This window comes from Labrus mixtus, chromosome 2, assembly GCF_963584025.1.
Source record: "Labrus mixtus chromosome 2, fLabMix1.1, whole genome shotgun sequence".
Taxonomy (NCBI): domain Eukaryota; kingdom Metazoa; phylum Chordata; class Actinopteri; order Labriformes; family Labridae; genus Labrus; species Labrus mixtus.
The window spans coordinates 27,638,272-27,661,547 of NC_083613.1; the positions used below are offsets into that span (position 1 = coordinate 27,638,272).

The 23,276-nt window shown below is 42.2% G+C and overlaps 1 protein-coding gene across 2 annotated transcripts in view; it reads left to right on the forward strand.

The window, feature by feature from the left end:
• The window catches only part of ndst3 (N-deacetylase/N-sulfotransferase (heparan glucosaminyl) 3), a 47,118-nt gene that overhangs the window by 1,855 nt on the left and 21,987 nt on the right, over window positions 1–23,276 (forward strand). For both annotated transcript variants that reach the window (XM_061059714.1, XM_061059720.1), the window contains exons 2-5: window positions 477–1,750; window positions 13,074–13,161; window positions 16,043–16,197; window positions 18,143–18,328. In XM_061059714.1, the coding sequence (XP_060915697.1) occupies window positions 752–1,750; window positions 13,074–13,161; window positions 16,043–16,197; window positions 18,143–18,328 (1,428 nt within the window). In that variant the 5' untranslated portion in view covers window positions 477–751. The remainder of the gene's footprint in view (window positions 1–476; window positions 1,751–13,073; window positions 13,162–16,042; window positions 16,198–18,142; window positions 18,329–23,276) is intronic.

Here is a 23,276-nt window from a genome sequence, read left to right on the forward strand (position 1 = left end):
GCAAAAGGATTCCAACTCTAATTTTGTGGTATTTCAGATGATTAGGTTCAGAAATAGGACAGAAGTGCATAGAGTTTGGCGCAATTAGAGAAATTCTCTGCAGAGCTTTGTGGGACTGATTAGTTGTGCTCCCATCCTCCTCCCCCCTATCGCACATATTAACACACAACCAGCTGTTGTTTATTCCTGAGGATTGACTTTTTGTGTTTGTTTGTGCCTTTAACCGGTGCGTCGCTTTGCGTGCGTGCATGTGCCAGAGGTTGGATAAGCCCTAAGGAAGCGAGTTGTTTTCAATCAGCTCTGTAGTTACCAGCTGTGCCCTCACAGTCCCTAGGGTGGCACAACCTAGGTACACACACACACACACACACACACACACACACACACACAGAGAAACAGAACTCAGCATACTTTTCAACCTTGCCCAACAAATTCACTCTCTCTTTTCTCCTTGTCCCCTTTCTCTCTCTCTGCAGACATTAATCATCGCTCTCTGCCTTTCTGCATGTGAGTCCTCAGCTGGAAGCAGGGTACCTCGACTGCGTTTCTCATAAATGGAGACCTTTCTTCTTCCCCGACATCTGACGCAGCTTTCCTCTCCACCTGCCATGGTGACATGACACACCCCTGAGTGTCTGTGCCGCCTTTTTTTTCCTCACACAAAGACAATCTCATCAAAATCCCAAATCCAGAGGACGCACTCTTTGAGAAACACAACCAACCCGTCTACGCACAACAACTCTTCTCCGCAATGACAGTGGCGGTGCGATTCCGCCGCCACCTGCGTAGGCTCCTGCTCCTGCTGGCCTCCTGCTGTCTCCTCTCCCTCCTGCTTTCTGCGTACTTCCTGTTCACAAACTCCTCTCCCTCCATGCAGCTGGGACAATCTCCGGAACCTGCCTGTGCACAGCCTCTCTCCATGTCCCCGTACCATCAACTCCCGTACCCGTACCCTCCCAATCCCCCACACACCCACGTCCACACTGACCCAGTGGTGCTGGTGCTGGTGGAGTCTCAGTACTCCCAGCTGGGTCAGGACATTGTGGCTATATTGGAGTCGGCACACTTTCAGTTCCGCATGGAGATTGCCTCAGGGAAGGGCGACCTGCCGCCGCTGACGGAGAAAGGCAGAGGACGTTATTCTCTCATCATTTATGAGAACTTGTTAAAGTATGCACATGCGGACACATGGAACAGACAGCTGCTGCATCAATACTGCACAGAGTACAGAGTGGGCATCATCGGCTTCTACCGCTCCACAGAGAACTCGCCTCCTCTACTCAAACTTCGAGGCCTCCCTCTGGTGCTCAGGACCAACCAGGCGCTGTGGGACTGCTGCGTGGTCTCCAGCTCACCTCTCCTCCAGCTGACCAAACCCGGCACGGATCGAGGGGCTTTGCCAGGGGAGGACTGGACCTCCTTTTCCTCGAACCACTCGACATACCAGGCCGTGCTGCATGCACGGGCCAAGGAGGGCGCAGGGGCAGGCAGCGGCGATAATCCAGGGCCTGGGTTTAGTCTAGGCCTCCAAGCCACTGTGGTACAGGACATGGGGCTCTATGACGGGGTAAGGAGGGTGCTGTTTGGCCAGGGACTGGGATACTGGCTGCACAAACTCATCCTGGTGGACGCCATCTCCTACCTCACAGAAAGGAAGCTAACTTTGGGTCTGGACCGGCACATACTGGTGGATATAGATGACATTTTCGTTGGGAAGGAGGGAACGCGCATGAACACAAAGGATGTAAAGGTAATTGGGATGATGGGCGTGTGAGTATGTGGATTTCAGAGAGAGAAAGAAACCCCCCGTCATGCATACACTCAACCAGACGTTGTCAGAGTGGGCGAGGTTTGTCACAATAGCAGATTTAAGAGAAAGAAAATGGTACAAGTAAAAAATCATCAACATGGATACCTGTTGCATGCCACGGCAACTATAAGAGAAGTCATAGGCACAGAATATTGGGTAATTCCTTGTTGTTGCTATTTTTACCTAAAATTGAAAACAATCTCCTGCACACTGTCTCATTGCACAAATCGATTGGTAACTCTGTGTAATTAAGGCCACATTGTTGTCACCTCCTCTGTTCCCCTATCTGTCTGTAATAGTGCTTTCACACATTGCACACTCCTGATAACTTACATGTTCGGGATGAGCTGCACGTGTAAACACAACACACATGTTTTTTTGCATGAACTCAGGATGAGCTGATGCATTATCTTAATTCTCTACTCTTTTCCTGATCCTGTGAATATGTCAAACTACACGGGGCACTGATATACTATATGCCTATATAAATATAAAGGGGTTGGCTTCATCCAAAGAATGACGCCCCCCCTTTCTTTCTTTAGTGGCAGCTGTGGGTTAAGAACATGACAGAAGCTCCTTTGGTACTTCAAGATAATATTGACAAGAAAAACAACAGAGATTGTATCATTTTAAATGTGTGGTATCCAAAAGTATCAAAGTATTGTCAATTTTGAAAACCTTAAGCTGGGCTGCATGGTTGAATGCAACATGTCTGGATGTGTTAACCCTGACTGTTCCAGCGTGCCCTCGAGGAGAAGTCTGTGTATGTCGGCGTTAAGTTTTCTACTGTCGTATTTGTGGTGCGGAAAAATCCTGATACATTCTGCAGTGATTTAAACTCTAGAATCACAAATAGAGAAGAATACTCCTCCTGCATGCCACAAGCATTTCCAGTTCTGAGAGCGGGTCAAACACTGACACTCTCCGCGGCTGAGCGGTACATGTGTGAAAGGTTTTCCAAGATAATGCATTGACCTGAGTGTCGTGCAATTGTCTGCAAATAGTCAGGGGTTCATGTGGGAAAGGAGCTGGATATAGTTTAAAGATGACTCATATTGGGTCAACGGTGATGGATGAATAGATTCTGTATTCTGTTATCATCTCATGAAACTAGTCATTAATGGAAAAAAAATGTGGTTTACTTATTGCTGTGTAACGTTTTACTTAAAGAGCCTTCCCTCAGACTCGAGCTCAGGCATGTGTGCATCAAGTGGGTATTTTTTGGAAAGCTCATGTTATGTTGAGTGCGTGTTAATGGCTCTGTGTGTTGTGCACCATTGGCATATGTGTTGGGCTACAGCGCGAGGGTATTTATCTCAAAGGAAGGTTTAAGCCAGAAGCAAAGAGGCCATTTAAGGGAACAAAGACGTGCAGTGAATGAGCGCAAGAAGAGAGGTGAGCGAGAGAAAGAGAGGTAGTGAATGAGCCAGTGAAAAGATGAATGGCACTTATTCCTCTTTTCCCACGTTCCTCCTCGAAGGGGAAACTAAAGGAGAGTCAGCCATGCAGCCCGCCTCTCAAGACAGCTATTGTTTCAACACACACGCTTGCGTGAGCAAACACACACACACACACACACACACACACACACACACACACACACACACACACACACACACAGAGGGGAAGTGCACCCAAACAGATGAAGTTTTTGCACACGCTCACATGCGTATAAACTTTGGGAGTTTAACATTTTTTAAAAGGGGTTTGCTGGAGTGTGGATGAAACGCTTCTGCACCAGGAATTTTGTTTGAAGACTGTGGTCACATTCTCCCGCTGCGTCCCCACTCAGGGCCATTCAAGAGAAACAAATTGTGTTTTGTGGGTTTTTCATGTGTGGCACATAGTGTGTATGTGTTTGTTTGTGTGTGTGTGTGTGTGTGTGTGTGTGGCAGGGGGCTTAAAGACAGGTGAGATTTATGCATCTCTGTTGCGCTGTTGCACGAGCTAAACCCTGAGGCGCCTGCCTGTCTCCCTGCAGCCACTAGAAATACATGATAGAGAAATGTGCGTGTGTGTTTGTGTTTGTGCATGTGTGTTTTCTGAATCACTACTTTAGATTAGAATGTCACTTTCCGTCTATGGCTGACACCTGTCCCGTCAGGCAGTGTGTCTGTGTGACTACAGCTTGGGGACGAGGTGAGAGGAATGTGGATGTAGAGGGAAAAGAGGAAGGGCAGTGGGTGCTGGAGTGGAGTGGAATCCCCCCCCCCCCCCCCCTTGAATGTAAAAAAGAGGCTTGTATCCTAAAAGCGCAAACGAGTGCGTATTCACGTACACCCGCCACACACATACACATTCACAAAACGAGCACACAAGCCCACTCTAGTTTGAGTTTTCATTTTAAGTCTGCCTCACTCTTCAGCTTTGTAGCATAAATATACATGAGGATGAACCAGTGCCATAACAGAAAGACGGGAGATGGGGAGAAGAGGAAGAGGTGCAGAGCGGGAGATGGAGAGATAGAGAGAGAGAGAGAGAGAGAGAGAGGGAGGGTCAAAAAAAGAGAGATTGATGCCATTTAAAAATACACTCCTTCCACATTCTTTGCTCTCCTTCAGCATAGTTGGCAATTGTGGAGAGGACGACTAGAGGAAGCTAAACTGGAGGAAGAGAAAGGTGGAGTTTTGCACCTCAGGGAAGAGCCAGTAGCTAAGTTTGTGATTTCAGAGAAACAAAACGCTGGAGGGAATGAGGAAGCAGAGGAGGGGAGGTGGAAGAGCAGGAATATGTCGATTTGCATCCCTTCCCTTAGAGTAGATGAGCATCAGGTAGCATCAGCCAGATTACAGTTTGATTTCATTGACCATCCTGTACGCCAAGTGAATCATGTGTTTTGATAATCAGTGGTTACAACCACTCATTTTTATTAGTCTTAAATGGAAACGATTTTGTGGTTGCGGGGAGCTCTTGTGAATCCTGTTGATTACTTTGAAATGGGCTCCAACATGAAAGTCTTTCGCTTCTTGCAAAGTGACATTGAAAAGCTGTTGAAAGGATGACTCATATTGGACTGACCATATGTCAAATACGCACATAGAGCTTTTGGTGAAGGTCACCACTGAAAAGATTCCTCTTCATGTTTTTTTTTAATCAGACGACTGCGTGCAGAATACAAGGAGCTATTTAATCAGGGAGTCAAAATGTTTGCACACTGCCGTAGATTGAAATTAGGTCGGAACAGACTGACATTACAAAGAAAAAAAAACATCTGAGACCGAGCATGTTAGGTTTTTTATTTTCTATCCTCATTATTAGAATTATATTTTAGATGTTGTTGCAAACTGATTTTAACAATAACAAAATATTCTCATTCTGATTCCTTATTCAGCACTTCATGATTATGTATGAAAATGTCAGTCACCTCCCCACTCTTTTCATTCAGAAAAAGTGATCCGTATCACTGCATCAGAGTCTTTGTTATTGACCAATTAGCAGGACAAGGCCAGAGCTGTGTCAGTGTCAGAAATCCCTTCTTACCTCTGCAGAGCCAACATTCAATCTCCTGTGGCATTCTGAAGGAGAAGAAGAAGAAGAAGGGAGAGGAGGGAGACAGAGAGAAAGAGCCCAATTAAAATGCCTCCCTCCTTCACGCTGCACTCTTCATTAGTCTCACCCCACGAGTTCATCTGGTGACAAACAATACCTACACCCCCCTCCTGTCCTCACACACACACACACACACACTCTCCCGCACACACAGCTGTATTTCCTCTATTAAAAATGATTCACAGGGAGACTCCCTGCCGATGACATTTCTCAAAATGAGGGATGATGCCAGTCAAAAAGTCCCATCAATGATCAAAGTGTGCCCGTTCTTGTGGGTTTTTTTTAAATTCACGTGTGTAGGTTGCCTCCACATCTCTGCTTGGAGTGGCTGGTAAAAAGAGGTGTCCAACTGGCATCTTCAGATTCATTTTTATCACCTTCTTCCTCCTCCTCCACCCTCTCTCTCCCCCCCCCCCCCCCTTTCCTCGCTCCAACTCATTGATCATATCTTTTATTTGTATTCTTCCCTAATCTCTCTCTCTCTCTCAAACCATTTCTCACTCTTTTCCTCCCTGAGGAGCTTTCTGAAGGGGTGCCATCTAAGTTGAGAGGACACACACTGATAAGCTAAAATGCTGTACAAATCAGGCAAGAATACATGCAACCTTTACGTCAGACTAAATATTAATCTTTTAATGAAACAAAATATTTGTGTGGCTTACTGTGATCCCAGCCGGAAGGCAAAGCTCTCGATATACCAGTCGATCTACGTTCAAAACCTCACCTCATGGTCATGAGCTCTGAGAAGTGACCGAAACAATGAGTTGGCAGATACAAGCGGCCGAAATGAGTTGGGCGGCTGGGCTAAGCCTTAGAGACAGGGTGAGGAGCTTGGACATCCGACTAGAGCTTGGAGTAGAGCTGCTGCTCCTTCTCATCCAAAAGGAGCCAGCTGAGGTAGTTAGGGCATCTGATCAGGACGCCTCCTGGTCGCCTCCCTTTGGAGGTTTTCCAGCTAGGAGGAGACCCAGGGGTAGACCCAGAGCTCGCTGGAGGGATTATACATCGCTTCTGTCCTGGAAGCACTTAGGCTTCCTCCAGGAAAACATTGCTGGGGAGAGGGACGTCTGGGGCCATCGCGGCCCGGCCCCCGGATAAGTGGACGAAAATAGATGGATGTCCTACTGTGATGCATACATACTGCAAAAACTCATATCTTACCAAGTTTATTTGTCTACTTATAAAATATCTCATTACACTAAATACAAGCAACTTTAACATCACAAATCCTGACACACCTTATTTCAAGATATTAGAAGTAAAAAAAAAAAAAAAAGGCCTGCATTGCTTGTATTGAGTTAAACTAGCTGCCAACACAGCATGGACAATTGTCTGGTGAAGTCTTTAAAATTAGATGTTATGTCTTTTTAAGTACATTTTTTCTTGCTGCACTGGCAGTCACTTTTACATTACAAACAATTCGGGCCCTATTTTTTTTTGCTGGCATTAAATGAAGCTGCGTACCTGGACATGTCATGTAAAGTTTATTTAGTGTAATGAGATGTTTTTGACTAGAAATGAGACAAATTATGTTTAGGAAAGTATGAGTATTTGCTGAACCTTTATTTGTTTCTGCTAGTTTAATTGTCCAATGACGCACTTGTGGTCTCTTCAGGGGAAATCACCTGCACTTTGCTCATTTTATAATGTGGCAGTCACTCTTAGGTGTCCCTTGAATGACCTGAATGAGACTGAAACCTGTGTTTTCCTAACACAATGAAGCCGTTGATTTCACATCAATACCCTGTTTTCTGTACTTTTAGAAGACAATCATTACTTCTACATCGCCTAATATGATATAAAAGTGCTATATTAACCTTATAACAATACGAATAGCCTTTTCTGTCACCTCACTCAGTTGCTATGAGAAATTCTAAAGTGTGTTTTCATGTCCTAAAGATCAAGATTGGTCTGGCTGCGACCTAAAGCTGAAAACAAAAAAAAGGATTTAAACAAAATTGGTAATACTTAAAGTTCTTTTCAGACTTCTGGCTTAGCAGTGTGGAGTTTATTGTGCAGTCCTACTTACAGTTAATCTTTAGGCCTAATTAAGTGTGGTGCATTTCCGCAGCTAAAGTCAATGGCATTGAGCTTCTTATCTTTTTATGACTTTGCCAAATTGTATTACACCAGTAATGAAGTATACATGAAGTGTAGAGAAAACATCTGAAAACCAGAGCAGAGAGATGAGGAGAGAGGAGAATAGGAGGCTCATTTTCGTTTACAAGAGGCACACAGATTTCTTGTCAGACCACATGATTTATTTAATACATGGCAGGGCTGGCACGCTTGAAAGCGAGAGTCTTAGATGTCTTTTTTTTTCTCTCTCTTTAAACGCGAAAGTTGCAGGTAGAAAAGAGAGAACAAGAGATGGCATATAAAACGACAGAGAGGCTTGTGTATCGCTTCCAGCATGATGCTTACTGACATCTGCTCTCATTCATCTTTCCTGATCTGGACAGGGGAAAATTATCACAGGCAGCCCTGCAGGGAAGGAGATGTTTTACAGTTTGGATATTAGAGAGAGAAAAAGGGCTGATAAATGTTGTGTGTCAGATTTAATTGTAATGTTTTTTTCTTTCTTTCTGACATAAATACAAGAACGGTGTCATCATCATGAATACTCTAAAGAAAGCATCTGTGGAGAAGGAAATTATCTTAATAACTTTTCGGTTTAATTAACAATATTTTTTTTTTTTTTGTCAGCGCTCTTGATTTTACTCCAGACTCACTCTGAGAGCGTGGCTGCGTGCCATGCATTTTCCTCCACAAAAAAATGAGGCAGGTTTTTTGCGGTCACAGCAATCACTGAAACTCAAAATCCTTGAGGTGCTGCCAAGTAGAATTTAGCGTAAGTAAAGCGATGCCAAAGCAATCACAAGTACCTTGGATCTGTAAATGCAAAGTGAATAGATGATTTTTGTGAAACGCTCCAATATTTAAAAAAATAAAAGCTACAGTGACTTGAATCTGACAAGCGAGACTGAAAGTGAGACAGAGCAGGGAAGAGTAAGCAAAAGAAGAAGACTGGCGTTTACTGTTGAAGTGCTCCTGCTCATCAAATAGAGATGCCTGACCCAGTTAAATTTGCTGGTCTGGTTTTCACATTACATGCGCAAGTGCACAGAGACTTCACGTGCACTCGTGTAGATGAATCAAGACCCTTGACCTTCTTTTGCACCAAAAATTGAACTCGGCGTCTTTATTTTTCTTGCTCTTGCTAATCCTGTTGCTAATCTGTCTGCACATGAAACCCACTCGCAAAATTATTTAATAATGACTTCAGTTATTGAAGATGGCCCAGCATGGCTTAAGTGAGGAGAAGAAAAGAACAGAAACAGTGCAAAGGCGAGGATGACAGAATGGGGATAGATTGGAGAGGTGGTTGGTGTAAAGGGTTTGTGAAAAGCACTGAATGCCAGCTGTCCAGATGCCTGTCTCCCATCTGTTTGAACCCCAACATCTAGTTGGCACCTCACCCAGTGCTTACCACGCACACGTGCAAGAACACACACACACACACACAGACACACACACATGTATACACACACTGTGGCTCTCAAGTACACAGAAAACAAACTGGCATTACTTCTGACACCAGCAATGTTAGGCAGCTGTGGGATTGGGCACAGGAACGAGAGCTATCGCTAACCGCTAATCACAGTGTGTGTTTACCTTCATCGCCAGGATTGTCAAGATCTCCCGCATGCTACATAGTCCCTCCTCCTGCTAATCCAAATCCCCCCCTTCTTTCTTTAAAGTATCTCTTATGGCCCATTTAAAAACCAGATCCAGCTTTGAGCTTAGTAACAGTGGACAGATTGGCTCCATATTGTTTAAAGCCCTCCATTCTCCCAGATCTGCTGCCGTCACACTCAGACAAACAGCAGGAAGGGACCTCATCGCCCGTCAGAGTCAGTTTAAGTTTTTTTTTTTTTTGTAATTTGCATAGTGAGTGTCCCTGCCAAAGAAATGTACTCTCAAAGTTTTCACCTACAGTTCTGTCTCCTCCTGACAATGTATGGATCTCCCATAGCCATGAGAAGAGTAAGATTTTCTCACGGCGTGACTTTGAGGGGAGTTAACCGCCTACGGTTGTGGTTCACTCAGGTGTTAACAAACATCCTGTCATTATTGCTGGATGTGGTATCCTGGTGTGGTTGTGTATAATGTGCAGGTTTTACTTCTCTTAAACATCTGCTCAAAGATTGTAGGCCGACCACTCCAGAGACTCGATGAGTCAGCCCGCTATAAAAACCTGCTAACGTCGCTGTCCCTGACCGTAACCATGCTCTGAGCAGATCATTTAAACTACTACCATCAAACCTGAGACGCAGGGTCCCGTGTTTTAATGAGGTCAGACTGAAACACTCCACAGTACAACAGTCAATCCTAACATTTTATATGTGGCTGAATCCCAGATCAACGTGCGTTGAAGGCCTCTGAATATTTGTTTAGTGTTTAAATGTTGTCTCTAATGTTTCTGTATCTTTATATCGTGTCTTCATTTTTATGTTGCAAATTGGAGCAAACTGTGATGCAAGAAAGACTTGATGACTAAAAGTTCAATGAATCAATCATTCTTGTTCGGGTTTGTGACACACCTGGCAAACAAACCTTATCTCAGTTGTCTGAGGAATTTCTAAATCGGGCTCTCACATAGTGACTCTCTGTGGATGCTTGTAAAAGCCGGGAGGTAACCGTTAGGATAGTATCCACCTGTCGAAGGCTGTTAAACTTACAGTGTATTTCTTCAGAGCTAATTGTCTGATGGTTGTATAGCTCTTTAAACCCACCCACCCATGAGTGGATCCCGCCTTTCTATCATCCTATTGGAGGAGCTGTGTCCGAAAAACTTCTGTAACTTTCCAAAACCAACAATCTGACATTCACATGCAATTTATGATGCCATTAGCCAGCTGTGCAGGAGGCAGTGAAGAGCCCTGCTTTGAAATGATCCCAATTACCAACCCTTTGTCTCTCTTTTATCTTCTCTCTTTAAAAATATATTCCCATGTGTCCATTAGGGGTGGGAAAAAAATCGATTTATGTAAAAATCAAGATTATTATCTTCTGAGATTTTAAATAGATTCATAAAAAAAAAATTAGGCTCTTAAGTCACTCCCTGCTAAGTGCTAAGGCTAGCTCTTTAATGCAGTAGAATGCCAAATGGAGCAGCAATAAATTCAGCCAGTCTCAAAAAAAAGACTGGAGTAGATCCTGAAGTATATATTAAATCAAAAATAGACTTTGCATCCATGGATCCAGAATCGTTTTGAATCGAAAATAGATTCTGAATCAAATCGTGACACCAAGAATCAAAATCGAATCGTGAGACACCCAAAGATTCCCAGCCCTAGTATCCATGTTATATAGTGTTTTCCCTCTCTATAGGAGATTTAACTTTGACTGTGAGCCTTCATGTATGTGTGGTCGGCCTAAACATCTCCTTGTCCTACACCAAGGGTCAAGAAGATACAGAAGAAGAATATACCCATAACCCTCCTGCTATGACTAATACAGAAAGGATGTTGACGAAGTCTGAGTACGTTAAGATTTCATATGATGAAGAAACCATGAATAAAATTTTGAAAAGTCACCTGAAATTTGAAGTTGATATAAAAACATCACGCTTAGATTAGAATATCTTCAGATACATTCATCACATGTAAAAGTTTGGGTTAATCAAAGTTACCACACACTCTACTAAACCCCTGAAGATCATTGAACAAATATCAAGCAGGTTAAAATAGTAAAATCCAGCGAAGTGTAAAGACATTATTATCTTTTTAAGCAGTAAATAATTCCTCTGTAGTGTGCCACTTTAATCTTCTCCAGCTTTATAAAGTGAAATGAAAGAGAGGCTAAACTGTACGGTGTATCTATTAAATGTTGTCTGTTAAACCAAATGCTTCTTTTGAATGGTCTGAAAACCACTTTGCAGAGGCTTGAAGCCTGCTTGACATAGTTGATCCATCTCGGTGACTAATTTGTAGCCTGGGAAAGTTTCATAATCAGTCTTGAACACCTCCTCTTGTTAAGATGTAGCTGCACACTAACACCTCTTCTAATGCCAGAAGTCACCAAGCTCATTTGCTCTGCACTTGTTTTTATTTGGACTTGGGTGACATAGCGTCCATAAATGCAGCACCAAAATAGACTTTTAAACCGGGATTGCTCCCTAATAAAAGATTACCTCCTGAAGACGGACAAAATGAAGTTAAGGGGGCCAAAGGATGTGAGACCACCTCCTTGGAAAGATTACTAACATTGTCTGCAGAGCTCTTCTATTTCCTGCTTTGGATATTAGATCCCAGAATACAGATGAGCTGTTTAAACTAATATACGGCGCACCAGGACACATACCTACACAGACTCACACAGAAACAAACACACACGTTAATAATGCATTTCAACCAAGTGCATCGGGGAGTGAATATTGAGTTACAATGCAAAGCACTCAGCTACAAACTTAATTTAATGCTTAAGCCTTTGCATCCACATGTTTGAATGTGTCTGTGTGTGTGTGTAAGATGTAGAGGATGTCAGAACAGAGGAGACAGGAGATCAGATTAGGGAGCTGTGCACATCTGTCAGCATGCAGCCATCTTCAACACCATTAGATTAGAGCTAATGAAGACACTCTGTGCATGTGTCTGTATATTTGTTAGTTTGTGACACACAAACACACACACACACACACACTCATGCAGGACAAGACATTCTGCCTGGAAGTAAGTCTTCGCTCTGACATCGGCTGCTCAGGTCTTGTAAATCAGGTGGGGCTCCTTGGGATCGATTAAGAGCAGCATGACAAAGATTGTTAATAGAGTCGTGGCACATTGCCCCAAATCGAAAAAGATGAAGAGGATTTTAAAAGTTCCATAAATAAACAAAATATTTGTGTTGGAAACAAATGGCGAAGGAGTGCAACGGTAGCAGGAAGACAAGGGCGAGAGAGTGCACGGGGAAAAAAAGCAAGAGTGAGAGAGTTATAGAAAGAGAGAGAGAGAGAGAGAGCGATATTTCCTCCATGCTGCTTCAGCCTTCCTTTCAAATTAAAACAGCCCCGTCTCCTGAGAGTGTGACATTTTCACGGAGTAAGGCGAGGGAGGGAGGGAGGGAGGGAGAGATGGAGGTTCAGAGAAGGGTGGGGCGGGAAACGACTGGGGGAAGGGGGGGGGGGGGGGGCACAGAGGCGGCTGCAGGTTTCTCAGAAGCGGGAAGATGGAAGAATAGAGGGAGGTTGAGAGAGAAAGTAGACAGTAGCAGAGGAGGAGGAGGAGGAGGAGGAGAGGGGAAGGAGGAGGAGAGGGGGTGGTGGGGATGAAGGGTTTCATTTGGTAATGTTAGGGACTGATGGAGAGAGCGATGAGGAGGGAGGAGTGTGTGCGGGGGTTATTAGTCCGGCCTCCAGAGGCTACTAATGCACTGACCTTCATTAACTCGCATTACTGTCGGTGTGTGTGACTGTGTGCGCAAGAGTGCAACTCTCTTTAGTTAACACTCATTACAGTGTCTTTGTTTAAAGGCCAGTAAACTAATGAAGTCATTAAATAAGTGCAGGAAATCCTGATTCAAGTATTGAAACCAGAGACTGAGGTAACTTTAAGGACAGTGACATCAACGGGAACAATGTAGAGAAAGAACAGAGAGAAAAAAAAAACACTGGAATATTTTATTTATCCGTCTGTGTCTCTCTGTCCGTCTGCAGGCTCTCCTCGACACTCAGAAACAGCTGCGTTCTCAGATCTCCAACTTCACCTTCAACCTGGGCTTCTCTGGAAAGTTTTACCACACAGGTTTGTTCTGTTTATCTGATTTTACACCACTTCAACACAAAGCACTAGCTTTAGGATGCCATGGAATGAGTGTAAAAAAGTATAAAAAAATGTTCACATTTTTTCCTTGTTTCCTTGTTTTTCTATTTTACATGTGGCAATTGAACTGAAGCAAACATCATGAAAATTTGAAAGAACATGGCACCCCACCAAAATGGAAAAAAAAAACACTTGTTAACTCTGGCAAGATAACCTTAATAAATACATGGAGGCTGGAGCTGCCTGCTCCCCATAGAGGAAAATGAAAAAAAAACTATCCTTGGTTTCTGTTCAGCACTGTAGCCCGGCTGACCGAGCGTCACATCTCCATTGACACGTATTCCATTAAATCTCAGCAGTAATGATTTCATGAGTCGTCTTTGATGATAAAGTGATAAAGATTAGAGACAAAATTAGTAACCTCCTGCCCTCGACTGGTGGGGATCTCTCTTCAAACATTGAAACCATAGAAACTGCTCCTAAACCTGAGACTGTTTTTTCCACTAATTGATCTTCCTCAAGTGAAGTCAACAGTTTCTTCCGCTCTCTTTCACTGCTACTACCGTTAATAACAGTCAAGCTTTTATAATCACTGTTATAATGCTAATGTTAATCTTAGAGATGCGTAACTCCAACTGGATATTCAGGGGGAATATATCTATCCTCCCCATATTATCATCTTTGTAGCAGTAATGGCTCATATTAGACCTGTTGATTTATAATTACTGAGATCAGTCTGTCATAGTGTTGCTGTTCCTGCGACTAAACATACTTTAACATCAGATCGGATATCTTTATTGTCACTGTACAGTACAACGAACCACTGTTGGAGCAAACCTGTAGATGCTTAATATCAGTTACATGAAGAAATGTACAAATGCTAAAACCAAAATAAACAATTATTAAACCCAAATATACAAAATACTAACCCTGCCAATACACAGATGTTTATTTTTTTGTGAAATATAATTAAATAATTCTGTCTGCCTGTGAAAAAAATGACTTTTTGTGTCTACTGTTACTTGATAAATATTGCTTAAAATAATATATTATTAAGTGTTTTTCTTATGGTGGATTCATGCTGGGTTTCTCTAAACACTGTAATATGACAAAGAACAAAAAAAACAAAAGAATAATGTCTCGACTGGCTTCTTTTTCAAGTGTCCTGAGATAAGATTAGTAATGAATTGGCGCTATACAAATCAAAATCGAATTGATTGATTGGGTGAAAACGGGAAAGCTTTCGATCTTTGGATGAAATGCGTTGCCTTTGTTAAACCAGAGCTGCCCATGCATTAGACATTTATTTTAACATATGATTACAGTATGTTTTATGGTATATTGACTTTCCCTTTGGCATTAAAAACTACAATTTTAACACAACATGATATTAGTGTTGTGTTTAAGTGTAATGATAAAATTAAGGTAACGTTTCTATTACGAACCTCCCACAATCCATCTATTGAAAGGAAAATGTTCATCATACCTACCATGAACATCATATAAAGGGAGCTTCATCCGTTGTATTGAGATGTGACTCCGTTTAGGAATATAGCTTATCATTATGTAGAAGTGTATTCAGCAATATTTGATATATTTTTATCTTTATATATCGCCCCAATTCGTAGCAAATGTTAACTCAAGAAACTTCACAAAAGAGCAGGTTCAAGACCTCACTCTTCATTGTATTATCTACAAAGACCTGACATTAATCCATCATAGCAAAGATACAGTAGCAAGGAAAAAAAGTCCTTTTCCTTTTAATCCCGAGGGGTAGTTGTGTTGGCAAATCTGTGCCACATTAACAAAAGTAATAACTGTGAAAAATAAAGAAAAAATAAATCAAAAAATCTGTGGCGCACTGACAATGATACAGGCGAAAGGCGTTGTTCTCTCACAGTAAAATACAATAAAGTTATTTTCAGTGCGCCACAGATTTTTTGATTTATTTTTCATTGTATGTTCCTGCAACGTGTGCAGCTGAGATTGTATAGGCAGTGCACGGGGTACCCTGTTGGCCATTTAGAATAACTAATAACTGGTTGCATTAGCTGTCATTGCCACAACATGTAAACAAAATGTTTCACAGTTTAAATACAGACCATTTGTTTTTATTACAGGATATACATTCCTGTTGTGAATCTTCACATGCGACACAACATAAGAAAATACCAGTTACTTTGTAGTGATAGTAGTATTAGTGGTCTTTAATGGTGTACAATGAATGGGTGTGTTACTGTGAGACAAAGGTATTTAGGTATGCACATTGACGTTTAATTCACAGGGAACGAAAAATGTGTTTGAATAAACCAAAGAAAGACCGTAGCACCTGAAGGCAGCACTAATGAAACGACTCCCTTTCAATGTCACTCTGCCTCCGGATCGTTATGGTACAAAGTAATGATTATACAGGCATATTTGTGAGGTGTTGACATACTGCTCTGCATTACAACACTACACTATGTTGTGACAGCAAGGACACATATTATTGATTGTCTAGTTAAAGTGCACCAGGAGAACAAAGCATCGGGTAACCCAGAAGAAGGTGAGACATAATTAGAATTAGAATCAAATAGAGAACAGAACATATTGCCTTAGCATCTGTCATTGCTATGGCATCACATTTCCATCACCATGGTATTCGCCGCTACCTATTTAAGCAACAGGACCTTAAAACAACTCAGTTGCTTGGTGATGCTTTATTGCACCCTCGGAGAAGTAGACAGTTTTGAATGTGCTTCAAAGCTGCATGTGTGTGTGTGTGTGTGTATGTGTGGAGTCATATATTTATATACATTCAATTACTCGTCCTTTTGTCCTTGTGCGTGCGTGTGTGTGTGTGTGTGTACGTGTGTGTGTGCAGGCACAGTTGAGGAGGATGAAGGAGACGATCTGCTGCTGAAGTACGTGGATGAGTTCTGGTGGTTCCCCCACATGTGGAGCCACATGCAGCCTCACCTCTTCCACAACGAGTCCTCACTGCTGGAGCAGATGGTCCTCAACAAGGAGTTTGCTCTGGTGAGAGGCACACAAACACGCACGCGCACGCACACACACATTCACACACACACATTCACACGCCAAATCAGTCACACACATTTCCTGCAGCTGTCAATTTTGTTCTTGCTTTCTTTTTTTCGTGTGTCCTTTTAATCATGCTCGCTTCCCATGATTGCATTTCCTTCAAGGACGTCTGTCGTTTGTTAGTTATTGTTATTTTCTCGCTGCAGCAAATTAGAGACATGATGTTTTGCAGGGCACGTAGCTGGAACTGTTCTGAGTGGTTTAATAGTAATAAGAGGCTGTAAACACATTATTGCACATTCTCTACATGTTTTAAAGGCTGGATAACATTCACTTTTTGTCTCCACTTCTGGAAGATTGACATCATTATTCAACAGGTCACCTTCAGGTAGTTTTTTTCTTGGATCGTGGTTTCAACTCCTTTTCACATATGCACATTTCTGGAACATTTCAGGACTGTTTTCCTAAATTGCTCTATCACACATATCAATCAAAGCAGGACATTTTCCCTGTCGGACGGGGTGGAAGGGGTCCTAGGAGGCAAGACATGAAGGAAAAAGAAGGCTGCTGAGTTGACCATAACTAAGATCATGATATAACAACAGAGTCTGATGCTATGAGCCTTGATATCAATGCTTATAGTAATCACATTTATTTATGGTATAAACAAAAGAGTGGAAAAGAACATACTGACCGCAGAAAAGATTATGAAACGGCTTTATTACGTGCATGACGATCACACCGGTACCATAAACGTCATCGTCCTTCTCGCCCAATCACAAGTGATGAATTTTCCAGAATATTTCCTGCTGCGTTGACACGTCGGCTCACTCCAACTCCTTTACACATTTGACTAAAGGGGCCGGCAGGAAAAATTCCAGATGAAGTCGGGGTGAAAATGTTGGACATTTGAGTTCACACATGCAGCTCACCCTGACAATTACAGGACAGTTTTAGGAGTTCATTTCATGTGTGAGGAGAGCTTTAGATTCCACATGCTAGCACTCTAGGTAAGTCATATAAATGTATTGACAAAATATGCCGTTTGTATATTGATTAAAAAAAACAGAATCAGGGTGGATTTATATTTTTCATAAAATATTTATGAATTCAAATTCGCTGCATATGAACATCACTAACATCCAGCAAATGGGTTGCACTTCTGTAAGCACGAGCTATAAGAATACTTTTATTGAGTCTACTTTTTTGCTTTACTAATTTTATACAAACAAAACAAGCAAAGTGTTACGTCCCTATCGGGCAGTTATGCTGCTATTTTAATGGGCACACCTGAGCCCTGTTTAACGCCTCGCGTTTAATCGGAAGTCCGCAAGGTCGAGTGCCTTTGTTCCTCTGCTCTGCCTTGTTTTTCCTGTGATTTGTCAATAAGTGTGTGTGTGCGTGTTTGCGTGTGCGTGTGTATGAGTGGTTGGAGATGATTTGTATGACCGCACAAACATGATTCAGTGGGGGGGGGGGGGGGGGGGGGGGGTTTGTGGGGGGGGGGGTCATGTTGTTGAAGGTGAGTGTGATCATAAAGTGCGATCCCTAACCTCTAGTTTACACACACACACACACATCTAGTCTCCACTCGCTCATCCCCTGACCGCTGATGCTTCGCTTTGACAGTGTGTGTAGGTGTGTGTCAGAACGAAGGACAACACCATCAGTCTGCAAGATGCACCCGGCAACCATCCACCCTCACAATCCACCACAAACACATGCGCACACAAAATATATCTATTTTTTTTTAATTTCCACCCCTGAAGGCCGGCATCATAACAAACAACACAGAGCATGTGCTTCTCCTACAAGGTCGGACCGTGTGTGTGTTTATGTACCTACATGTCTTCTGCCTTTTCGGAGTCGTGTGTATGCTATAACTTGAGCGTTTTATGTACACAACCCTCACATGTGTGTCTGTGACCTCCGCCTCCAGGAGCACAACATCCCGGTGGACATGGGCTACGCCGTGGCACCCCACCACTCGGGCGTCTATCCGGTTCACCTGCAGCTCTACAAGGCATGGAGGCGTGTGTGGAACATCCAGGTCACCAGCACTGAAGAGTACCCCCACCTCAAACCTGCCCGCTACCGCAAGGGCTTCATCCACAACAACATCATGGTGAGATGACAACACTGTTGTAATCGCACGTCCATGCAAAGCATTGCTGCAAGCGTACACAGATGCAAATGTGCTCATCCATAAATGCTCTTTGATCTATCGACATTTCTCTGCACATACATGGAAATTGATTAGCACCTCTACAACTCACTGCAGGATATTCAGTATTGAACATCTTGTTTTTTTGTACGTCTGTGTAGCAAAAAAGTTCTGCAAGTCTCCATTTTTAAATGTTTTTCAAGGGAAACATCTCCATGATTATTTCATATATTTCTTGACTTTTCGTTGTTTTGATTCCTGTCCCTGCTTTTTTTTTTTTTTTTTATCTCAGTAGGGCTTGGGATAGTAATAATTTAGTGAATGTTTTTTCACAGCTGGTGGTTGAGGTTTTCCCAAGACACAAGTCACTGTTGCTGCTGTGTGTGAATGCACTTAGAGTAATATGTTGGCCCCGACAGACAAAGCATAAAAGCATAGATGTGTTTTGTATGTCTCACAAAAGGAAGCGAGACAGGTTCGTCAGCTAGCCATGATAAAAATATCATGACGAGGTGCATTTTTGAGGATTTTTTATTTTTCTGTAACCTGCAACAAAAAGAAACATTCATCAAGAATAGGTCCTGAATCAAACCTAACATTTTAAGCACGTTGAGCTGTGTCTTTGCTGCAGGGAGGGGAAATGATTTGCTTAATTCGTCTGACTGAAATTAAAACCATGAAATGTAAATTCTTCGAGCGGCTAAATCAAAGGGAGCTTTAAAATGCAGATTCATTAAGTCAAAAGAGTCTGTTTGTATCTGCTGTGTCCTTTTATCTCACTTTGAAAAGCTGTTTTTTTTTTAATCTACTGTCTCTTTGTTCAAATAAGTGTTTGCTGAATAGTAAACTGTGTGCTGATTGTTTCTTGCGGTCCTAAACAGAAAATCAATGATTCTCTGCATAGTGTGTGACCGGTGTGTGTGTGTGTGTGTGTGTGTGTGTGTGTGTGTGTGTGTGTGCGTGCGTGCGTGCGTGTGTGTGTGTGTGCGTACCTATATGTCTGTGGCATATGAATTCCTTTGACCCATGTCTCACCATAGCAAGCACGGCTCCATGTTGATTAAATATTTAATGGCTTCCTAATGCGGCCAAAGGGGTGAGCTGTGCTATGTGTATTCATGTGTGTGTGCATCTGTGTATTTGCAGGGTGTGTGTTATTGTACAATAATCATCAGTCACTGAACTGTTTAAGACAGCAATACAATAAAACTCTTGTTGTCCCCCATTTCACCTATAAGTAAGTTGTCCCCCCGCCCCCCCCCCCCCCCCCCCCGTCCCTCCTCCATCTCCTCCTCCGTCTCCTCCTCCTCCTCTTCATTCACGTGTCAGTCATGCTCTTTGTCAGTGTCCCACAACTGCTCCCGTATTGACAAAAGAACCAATCACATCTGACACCGAAATTACCAGTCCATGTTGTTCTGCCCTATTTGGATCCTGAGCAAACAATTTGAGCAGACAGCTCTGTCAATTTCCTAATCAGTCCCACGAGTCTGCTTTTATTTCTTGACATTTTGTCACAGCGTCATAAAAGACAGCCACTTAATTCCGCTTCCATGCAGTACAATAACACGCTGACAGCTTGACAGGTTATAATGTGTTATTATACATTATCAATAGTGAGGTATTGAAGTCACGAGTGAATCACTAAAGTAAATAACAAGCCACTGAACAAAAAAACACACATGAAAGACTGGATACATCATAAAGAAAGGCCGAGAACAGAAGAAACAACAAAGAACAATTGGCAGAAATAACACACAAAAAAAAGTTTTCCTCTTTGTCTTAGAAGAAAAGATTTTTGGAACAAAAGATGGAGAGGGAGTGGAGGCTGTAATATAATTAAATCCCCACAAATAAAACTCTCCATCTTCCTATTGACAGCAGTGAGGGTTGCAGATGTTTGCTGAACATTGTTTGTCTAACTTTGTCATCACTGTCCTTCAAATAGGCGTAAACTTCCTCTAATAAATATTTGTTATTGGCTCGCAGAAACTTTTAGTTTTGTGCTACAGTAGCTGTTGAAAGTTACATTTGTTTGACAGAAAGAACTTGAGACTTTCATTGAAGTTTTTTTTTTTTTTTATAAGTTTTGTCCTGGTCAATGGTTTTGCACGTTTGCATTCTCACATTCACCCCATGTGGTGTGTGTGTGTGTGTGTACGTTCAGGAGTACAGTGTACAGATTGTATGACGGGGCCTCTTGTCCCTCTACTTTGTCAAGAAAAACAAGGCTTTCCAAGGCCTTGATAATCATTCTTATCACTTCAAGTTGATGGAAGAGTTGACACTGATAACACTGAGAAATCTTGTAATGAAAAGAATGGTCGGATCTCATTTGTATGAATTAGAAATATCTCAGAGCTATGCAGTAAATCCTACGTTTAGCTCACACCAATCTCAAAAATCATGAATGTTGACGACACACCCTGCTGATCAATTTTCATTCTTAAATTTTAGAAACAACGGTCTCACTTATGAACTATTCCTGAACAAGAACCTGATGTGCACATGGAGGATGTTGAGTTTTCATGAAGTACTGCGTGTCCACATTTTTTTCTTCTTCTGAGCACTTATTTTCAAGTTCAAAGTTGTTTTCCTCCCCCTCATAAACAGATGACAGCAGATTTAAAAAAAAAATGCAATATCGGGGCTCTGGTAGCCTAGCGGTTAGTGCGCAGGCATCTTGTATGGAGGCTATCAACCTTGAAGATCCAACCTGTGGCTCCTTTCCCACAGGTTGTCCCCCACTCTCTCTAACCCCATTTCTGACTCTATCCTCAATGTCATCAAAATAAAGGCATTATGCGATATGATCAGTTTCACAATACCTACTTAATCGATCTTGGATTGACATGATTTTTTTAACTTTAAAACGTAACTTCCTAACCTAAAGACTTAAAAGTCTTTAAAGTACTCAGTTAAAAACGCAGAATTTGAACATCTGAAATCAGCACCAGCTGCCGATGAAAGCCCTATGAAGTGATAGAAAGCTTAACAGTGACTTTGAGGTGTCATTGCTTTGCCCAATTCCCTTAAAAAAAACTGAAAAATATCCTCAAACATTTATCAGTAGCCATCACTTATTATATTAAAGCTCCTATAAGGAGTTTTCGGTTGGTGGTTAGTTGGAGAGTTATACAAACAATGATGCCATCATCAGAACATAACTCATGAAATAAAGACGGATGATGTTTTTTTATCAGTGGTTTGTGTGCGGCTGTGTATAAATATATGAGCAGGATGAATGACACATTGAAGCTGGTGAGCTTTCACATTCTGATAAGTTATCTCTCACCTCCTGACTCCCTGATCTCCTCGAGTTTCTCTATGACTTTCTTTGCAACCGTCCCATTTTCCTTTACCTTTTGCTTTCCTTCTTGCGATGTCTGTCTTTTAATCTCTCTCTCCTCTTCTTTTCCTTCTTCATCTTTGTTTGTTCTCAGGAGGACAGGAAGTTGTCTTAAGGCTCTAAAATTGGTGTTTGTGTGTCTCTGTCAGCAGATTGAGAGCCACCCACTGAACCCACAGTATCAAAACAAATCAGACTGAGATATGGGACTGTGCTGTATGTGTGTGTGTTAGGGTGTGAGACACGTGTGTGTGTGTTTGTGTGTGTGTGTGTGTGTGTGTGTGTGTGTGTGTGTGTGTGTGTGTGTGTGTGTCTCTGTTTGTGTGTGTGTGTGTCTCTGTTTGTGTGTGTGTGTGTGTCTCTGTTTGTGTGTGTGTGTGTCTCTGTTTGTGTGTGTGTGTGTGTACTTCTTTTTAAAATGTACTATATCAGTTTGAGCTATAGCTCTGTGGATAATTGGTTTGGTGAAATAGTGCTGAGTGTCTGTGGCTTCGGTGGCCTTCCCTCTCTCTCTGTGGGTGTGTGTGTGTGTTTGTTTGTGTGTGTGAGTGTGAACGAGTCTGCAGTGTTTTATAGATAAACCAATATCCGCGCTTCCAGCCTTTACTCTCTATTTCACACTGAGAAGTGCTCCACAAGGAGTTCCCAATAAAGACCATCTTCTTCTCCGCTCGTCCTTTCCTCATTTAATTCATTTAATGACCTCATAAAAAGGCGATTAATTCATCAGCTGTTCAACAATAGACCCAATGCTGTCTTAGTCTTTAATGCTTGTTATTGCTTTTGGTTCTTTACAGCATGCATTCATTTTTATATTACATCATCCAAAAGACTGTTTGACTCTTAAGCTTAGTCTCTTTGATAAATAACACAAATGAGTTACTCCAACCTTAACATTGTTAGACTCAGTAGAGGCCACACAGAGTATCTGTGAAATTGACCTTGCTTTCATCAGTGCATGCACATAGTGTGTATCCCACACAGGGCGTGGATGGTGGTGTTCTTTTGGTATCTTCATGGCCAAAGGTGCTAGGCCCAACTGCTCGAGGCGGGATTAAAAGTAATCCATTTTCATCTCCTCCCGCTCCGGTAAACAGCAAGTCACCGAAATACCAAACAGGTGTAGGTGAGGGGTAAAAAAAATCAAACACTGCCCTAGAAAGACTTAACTTCACTAGTGTAAATCGATGTCTGATGTTATGCACCTGAATGAAAATAAGGTCTCAGCAGCTTGTGGAGGAGTTATCACGCCGGGAGAGCTGTTAATGCAGTATTCTTTGAAATCTCCAAATTTCACTCCAAAGCCCTTTTCACATATGCACTTCATTCCTGAAAATGTCCCACATTTTTTTTCTTTCTGGTGGGCTGCATGAACGTAAAAAAAGGACACGTTTCACCGCAACTTTATCGAAACTTTTCCCTTCCGGTAATATTTCTGTTGCTCACTAAGCCATCTTGAATATGTTACAAACACCCTCGCAAAAAAAAAACTCCCATTGTGAGGAACATGTGTAAAAGGGCAACTCTGGAAAATGTCAGGGGCAGGTTGTCCTGAAATAT